At 30.9% G+C, this 8,409-nt stretch overlaps 1 protein-coding gene across 1 annotated transcript; it reads right to left on the bottom strand.

The window, feature by feature from the left end:
* Positions 1–984: 984 nt before the first annotated feature.
* LOC131618389 (gibberellin 20 oxidase 2-like) lies at positions 985–3,484 on the bottom strand. The gene is made up of 3 exons (XM_058889622.1): positions 2,666–3,484; positions 2,025–2,346; positions 985–1,502 (listed from the first exon to the last, which is right to left on the bottom strand). The coding sequence occupies exons 1-3, from the start codon at positions 3,214–3,216 to the stop codon at positions 1,236–1,238; spliced, it is 1,140 nt and encodes a 379-aa protein (XP_058745605.1). The 5' UTR covers positions 3,217–3,484; the 3' UTR covers positions 985–1,235.
* Positions 3,485–8,409: the final 4,925 nt, after the last annotated feature.

The following is an 8,409-nucleotide window of genomic DNA, read 5'->3' as shown; positions in this document are numbered from 1 at the left end:
GTAATTTCTATGAGTTTAGCAATAACTCATTGTTTTACTTATCTTAAAGTTGCAATCGGTTTGTAATTTTCTTTGCTTTTGGTCTTGTACATTTTGAACCTGTTGGTGGTTGATTTATAAGATTAGTCTCTTGCTTTAAAAAAAAAAAAAAAAGACTACAAACTTAAGTTTACAATTGTTTTACTAAATCACTTTTAAAATTTGCAATGTTTAACTCAATCCAAGTTTAACTCGGTCCGATTTATTTCACCCTTATTTATGATGATATTATTTCTAATATTTCTCATTCCTCTTTTTTCTTTTTTTTTAAATTCCTCCCTCTCTTTTAATACATACAAAAAATTGATATTTATATGAGAATCAATTCTAAAGATAATTTCTATACAATATTCACACTCTTTAATTCAATAAGTATCATTTTTCAAATAATAAAATATGACGAGTATAACACTAAAAGCTTACAATACTTCGACAAAACATTGTTGTTCAAAGGTGGAGTCGGATCCACATGCTTGAGTTTTGGACTTTTTAGCCCCATAGCTTTGATTGAGGACAACTCTATTGATAAGTCAAAATTTTCACATTGTTTAAAAATCGAGATTAATATTAGTTTATATAAAACACTCACACTTCTCGATGTAATTACACATATACGCATTGCAACGAACTCGAGGTTCGTCGCAATACATCATAACTAAGATGATAGCTATGTGAACAAACCACAACAACAAAAATTGCTAGCCATGTCAACATTGTGAACCAATTTCCTACTTATGATTGGAACAACATTGTCAATCAATTGACTATTTATGATTAGGCCATCACGTTGAATAAATTCCCAATTGAGTTGATTAATGAAGCTTATCTAGAATTCAAACAAAAAATCATGTGATTCTTAAAGACACAAAAGTTCAACTTACTTTTTTTTTTATTAATAAGGTTATTCTACCTCTATACATAATATACATGCATAAAGTTGAAGAATGAAGACAACTGAAGAAAATGCTTTATTAGTGACAAGAAAAACATGATTACACAACAAGCATTATTGAACTACTCTTTATTCCTAGAGGAATATCGTCTATAATTTCCTCCATTTGCATGCATCATTAGGATTCTTCCAACACTTATTACATACTTGGCCTATTCTTTGGTGTTTTCTATTATCTTCTTCTCTCTCAATAAAAACCACACCCTCTTTTCACTTTATATCATTGACAAAGGTGGAGGCACCTCTATTTAGTTGTTTTTTCTTGTAGCCATATTGAAAAAGCATCAAGTGTTCTTTCATCAGCCCTGTAATATTTTTGTGTAAATTCAAGTAATCTTGGCCATGTGAAGTTTGGATATTTCCTTGGATTCTCTTGGTTGATAAGTTCTTTTGGAGGAGTGACCAGTTTGTCTTCATTTGGACATAGAAAAAATGCAAGTGATTTTCTTACTATTTTGTCATTTACAACTGCTCTATGCAAGCAACTCTTGAATATCCCATTTGATAGAGCCTGAAAATAAATCACAACATGTTAGCATTTAACTTTTATCCCATAAGCATAACTATATTGAGTTTTGTTAAATATTTCACTAATATCCCTTTAATAATATTCAAATATAACAAAGTTCCACTAAATATATAATTTTTGTGACATTTCCTGTAAAAGTATTTTTTGTTTTTTATCCTATTTTATTTATTTGGTTTAGTCTTTGCAAAATTTAATGATATTAAAACTAATACTTGTATTGTAGTTATTATTTTAAACATTAAAATAAATGTTTTACATGTATATTAAACCAATTTTAATGTAAATAAATTTTGTAAAAATTAAAATAAAATAAAAAACTGAAAACAAGAAATTCACATTTGCAAGGACTAAAAATAAAATAAAAATATTTTACAAAAATTAAAATTAAAAGTCTTGATATTCCAAAAACACCATTTATTATTTATTTAAGCCATAATTAAATAAGCATTTAATTGTGAACAAATAATGTGCAACTTGAGAACCTTAAAAATATGAGAACCATACCATAAATGTGTCACCAATGTTGACCACGAAAGCATCTTCTTTAGGAACAACTGAGTGCCATATTCCATCCACAAGCACCTGAAGACCTTCAACTTGATCTTGGTGGAGAATGGTTAGTGAAGTAGGGTCACAATGAGGTCCAGTTCCTAATGCTAAATCAGGATTTTTACATGGTGGATAGTAATTCAATCTCATTACTGAGTCATTTCCTTCAAAAAAATCTCTGAAATATTCCTTGTCAACTCCTAGGCTCATACCAAGAAGCTCCATGATCCCAAGTGAGAGTTTGCTCATAGCTTCACAATAGTTTTGGTACACACTCCTATCAAATTATAGAAAAAAAAATCAATTAGAAGAAAAAGTTTGAACCATCGATATATATCTAACCTATACCGGATTTTTGTTTATAATAGTTATTCTCTCTGTCTAGTATCGACACCTCTGAAAAAATTTGTGTCAGTATCTGAACTTGACACCAACACTTATAATTACGCTTAACTTATTCATTTTCTGAAATTGTTATCAGTGTCGGTGTGATGTTTTTGGTGTCGGTGCTTCAGAGGTTACATTCTTGAAACAAACTTTGTTTTTAGGAAACTAAGAAATTTGAGTATGAAAGAAAAAACCATATTGTGTCTTACCCAAATTGTCTGAAATCTTCTCCCATGACATTTACAAAATAGTCCTCTACAGTTCTGCATGACTCATCGGCCGAGTATCGAAAAGAGAGTGTTTCCTTCCATGGAAGTTTAGAAGAGAATCTCCCAATGAAACTATTAGCATAACCACAATGTTCACCAAACTTTCTTTGAGCTCTTTGTTTCTCCGATAGTTGCATGCAGAAGAATTCATCAACAAGCTTATGAGCTTGAGCTATGAGTTTGTTATCAACACCATGGTTAACAACAAGAAAAAAGCCATGTTTTTTGCATGCATGGTTCACTTTTGAACAAGCATTTGAAATGGCTATTGGATCATTAGATAGAAAGGCTTTTAAGTCAATAGGTGGAACTTCAAGTTTTGGAGGTGCTAAACATGGTTTCTCATGTTCTGGCCAAATGAACTCTGAGGGTATGTTGGTAATTTGCAATGGTAGAGAAGATGTATTATCATTACATTGTTTTTGTTCATTCATGAAACTTTGATTTTCATTTGGGGGTGCAAATAGCATTGAAGGATTAAGCACTTGCATGTTTGAGTATACTTGGTGAGTATTTTTGTGGAATGCAATTTATGTAAAAAAATTGAAGTAGAAAGAAACTAGAGAGAGAGAGTTTTCAAGTGGAGAAAGAATAAACTAAGGTGTGTGATGTGAGTGAGTGATGGAATGAGAAATAAGACAAAGGAAGAGGTTAATTAATAAAGGTGGTGAAAATGGAATGTGTAGAAAGGCCAAGAGAGTTCATTGGGGAAGTCGAGGAAGAGAATATGAGAATCTTATAATAATATATAGTTTGAATTTTGTTTGATAAAATTGTTCTAATGTTTATAGAATATATAGTGTCGATTATATATTGGTAGATTATGTGTCAATGTTCAAATCATACAAGTGGTGTGTGCATAAACATGCTCCATTAATTAAGAAAAGTTACTTCACTTTTGAAAAAATAGTGCAATCAAGTAGAAATTATTATTATCATGATTGAGTATTATAAGTCTATAGTTTAGTGTAATAATATTCTTGCTTGATATATATTTGGATGCATAAAGTGTTGGGGATAAAACAAATGATCTAGCATATGACACGCATAATTTTTATTAAAATAATAGGTAAAATATGAATGAGGAACAAAGTAAATAGAATAATTATGAAATTTAATATTATCTTTGGAGATTGGAACCTTTAGAAAAGGAAAATCAAACCAAGAATGACCCAAAATTATGGTGGAATATGTTTGCATTTGAAATTATGTTGGAATATTAAAAAAGGATGGTCAATGTTGGTGTTGGGTAATGAAGATATTGCACAATAACATGGAGACCTCTACATTGTAATATTGGATTAACACAATAGACATACCAATATATTGTAGTAATGAAATTCAAGAACATATATATTATCATCCAAACAAACATTATTATTATTATAAATGACTTATTTGTTCATCGAATTCATTTATACACGTTGAGATCTTACCAAACGTCTTAAATCTAATATGGTTTAAACAAATAACAAACAAATACTCCCTCCGTTCCTTTTTAAGTGTCGTTTTAGCAAAAAACTCTTCAACCAAGATAGTGGATTATTAGAGTTACATTTTCTATTATACCCTTATTTATTTTTCTCTTTCCAAATAAATTCAATCATATACTCTCTTTTTCCAATAACTAATTGAAAAATTTGAGGTGGAGTTATTGAGAAAATAAGGGTATAAATGATAAATTATAACATCAAATTATAAAACGACACTTAAATAGGAACAAAAAAATTCTTCTAAAACGACACTTAAAAAGGAACGGAGGGAGTATGATCTATGGAGGAAATCACTTCATCAGTCTCTTGATATTATATTGGTTAAATATTGAGAGCATGATTCTCACTTCATCGTCGTTTTAAAATTGCCTATTAATGAATTGAACATATCCATCAGTGTCGGTTAACGAACGGAAATACTCAATAATGCCCACTCTTCATATTGGTGAATTGATCATCGTCGTTTTAATACAAATTTTGTAATAAGTTTGGTCATCTTGAGCTATTTTACTATGCTAAATTAAAAGGGTCTAAAGGTAATACATCTAGACTTTTTAAATTTACTAAGGCACCGAGACCCAAAAAGACTTGGGTATCAAATGTGAAAACTTAATTTGTTTTCCAGAAAATGCTTTATTATGCAAATATGATAAAATTGTGCAAATCATGTGTATATTCTGAGTATATATCAGAAGTTTGATGATCCATAATAGTGTTGGATCAAGTTTAATGGCATTGATGGCGGTGCTCAAAAGTTGTAGTTTTGTTGGGTTTGATGGTGATGTCCAACAATCGTATTCAATCAAGTTGTAGATCAAGTCTGATGGCGGTGATGATGTTTGATCAAGTTATCTATGAATATTGGGGGTAATATTCAAAATCCATGTGAGAAATAGTTGTTCGTCAGCATTGATCATAGGGCTCAAAGTCTTAATGGTCTTGATGCTTTTGGATTCTAAGGACCAATTGTGGTCATATCACTCCTGGTCTTTTCTAGCCAACTGTCGTATCAAGTGATCCATAGAGATAGACTTTTGATAATGGTTTGCCACTCCCTCCTGAAGGGTAGTTTTCTCAAGGCTTATTGTGATTTTAAGGTAAAACACTTGGTAGAAAATTAAATCAGAAAAATTTAGAAAGTATTTGGAAAGCGGTCTTTTTATACTAGGTGAATGTGATTTATCACTAACATATATTTGGTTGATTTCTTTGGGCTTTCACCAAGAATGCACATTAGAAGTTGAATGATCTAGGAAAAGAGATGATTTTTTATGTTTCGGGGTGCTAAAAGAAACTATTCATGCTCAAAATCTTGCAGAGGCTCAAACATAGCAAGGAATGCTGAAAGTAGCCTCATAATTTATTAGACCAAAGGAGTAATTGATTAGCCTGATAATGTTTCAGAAAGAGTTTTAAATTATCAGGGAAGCTACATTGGTTGCATGTAATAATAGATTACTCCTTTGGTCTAATCAATTTAATCTATTTTTAAATTCTTTTATTAGGGAAGCTACGTAGATTACTAAAGGAGTAATCGATTAGACCGAAAGAACAAGTTTTAAATTCTTTTAGACCAAATAAATTGATTGCATGTAATAATCCTGGGAAGCTACATTCTCGTTTTTGTCATTCTTGTTCTTTTAGTAAACATGTTAAATTGTCATTCTTGAATTCTCATAATCATAGTTGTTATTTGCTATTTTACATAACAATATGTATGAACATCTCCCATTTTAAACTCGTTAGATCACAAATACTAGGTTATATTTTTGAATAATTATTCAATTTTTGTATGGACACTTACCATCTCACACAAATCGCAAGTATATTCATGTTTCCAAAAACTCCGAGCTTGCATATACACACAATTTCAATGGGAAATCAAAACCAATAGATATGTCAATAGTAATTTTCGAAAAATATGTGAAACTAACACAATATATTTTCATTTGTTTGACCTTATACATCTTATGAAAATGGTAAATTTGAACATAAAATATGTTTCATTAACAATATTATTCGAACATTATTAGTTCATGCATCATTACCCCTATCTTTTTAACATAATGCACTAGAAATGACAAAATATGTTTTGAACATTTTATCTAGCAAAACCATCAATTTTGAGTCACCTCTTAAATGGTGTACCAAAAGTACCACTCTTATTCTCACTTATGTATATTTTAAAGTTTATGTTATCCCCTTTTTTCATCCACTACAATGCATAAACTCCAACTTGCACCACACCATACATCTTTCTTGAGTACCCCTTAAATTATAAAGGCTATATTTATCTATATTTATCTTCGACAAAAATTATCATGTGTTGCCATGTTATATTTGAAGAAACATATTTTTCTTATGCAAAGATGCACACCTACAACCCACTACATACATCTTCCTAGACAATGACATGTCTTCTTACATCATACACCACCTATTAAGTAAAACTCAACTTGGCCCAAATTCAAGCCAATCGACTCATCTACTCCATCGGTCCCCCTCACCAACCTCGGACTAGCCCCTAACTCTCACAAACCTAAGCCCATCACCTCAGCCACCCACCTCACTTTCTCCTACGTAGAAGCTAAGCTCAACCTTGGATGTCAACCATGGAAAGCATGCCTCACCCCATGTTGACAATAAACCAAAGTTGAGTGTTATCGATAACACTCCATATAAGGATTCATCTCTTTATCGCAGTCTTGAAGGTGATCTTCAATATCTCACTTTCACTCAACCAAACATTTTTTATGTAGTACAATAAATCTGTCTCTTCATGCACAACCTTATTAAAGCCTACATGCATGCTGTCAACTTATCATGTGATAAATTTAGTGCACACAATAGTATGGTCTGCATCTTTATCCGTCATCTACTACCTCCTTAAACTCTTATACATGTGTTGATTGGGGAGGGTGTAATGGGATCATGCTTTCTACCTATAGTTATTGTATTTTTTTAGATAACTTACTCTCTTGGCCATCCAAAAGGAAGCCTACAATATCTCGCTCTAGTGCTAAAGCTGAATATAGTGACATCCCCAACGTGGCTTTTGAATCGTGTTGGTTACACAACCTTCTTATTTAATTACATTGTCCCATTTTCAAGGCCACTTCTGCATGCTATGACAACGTCAATGCAATATATCTCTCTCTGACACCCCATTTAATATTAGAGAACATAACACATTGAAATGAATATTTGTTTTGTTCAAGAAAAAGTAGTTTTCAGTTATGTCTGTTTTCTTCATGTCCCCTCACGATATCAAATTGCATATATGTTTAACAAAGATCTCCTTTAATAGTATTTCAAGACTTCAAAGATAATGTCGGTGTCAATCAACCTCCCGATTCGACTAAAGGGAATAATATAACTGGTCTATACTTAGTATTCAATGATTTGATGTAATTATAGTTAGAAAAAAGCTAACATGTGCCCCAAGGGCACAGCTTAATAAGCTATTTATAGAAATATTTTTTTGGAAAAATGTGTTGAAACTTTAAATATGACTTTATTATTTTTTTTTTTAATTATATTATCCTTAACGTGTGTCCTTATAACACATGTTAGCATGACCCTTATAGATATTAGGCATTACTCATTAGTTCCAAAATAGAGTTAGGTAATTAGTGTATATTATTGAATTAAATTTGTACACATCATTTAAAAATCAATGAGAATTATCTTGGAATTAAATTTTTACACATATCACTTAAGTTGTTGTTATTAAAAGATTGTATGTCCAATATCTTGGACTCTATGTGGACTATATATATGATTTGCCTCTGAAAACGTGTTGTTTGCTCTAACATTATTCTTTCATTTCAAATTCAAAATGAATGCAAAATGGTGTGAATCTAAGATGTTATTGTCAAAAAACAAAAATGTAAATCTAAAATGCTTTGGATATCTAATGAATTAATAGGTTATTTTATAGATGAGATATAGACATCGCTGTACAAAGCTTCAAAACTAACCGATTAGGATTGGGATATAATCTGGACTCAATCGGTTTGATTTTGTACATTCAAATGGACAAAATGTCACTGTTACAATGAGTTGGATACTGCATTTCAATGAGACATTAATCTTAGCAAATCGTTTGTTTTTAGCAAGGTTTTCTTGATTTGTTCATTTAGAAAAGAATCTTATATATGCCAAAATTGGTAATGACGTGGATGTAATTTT

The sequence above is a fragment of the Vicia villosa genome, linkage group LG7, assembly GCF_029867415.1.
Source record: "Vicia villosa cultivar HV-30 ecotype Madison, WI linkage group LG7, Vvil1.0, whole genome shotgun sequence".
Taxonomy (NCBI): Eukaryota; Viridiplantae; Streptophyta; class Magnoliopsida; order Fabales; family Fabaceae; genus Vicia; species Vicia villosa.
This window is presented reverse-complemented; position numbering and strand designations above follow the sequence as displayed.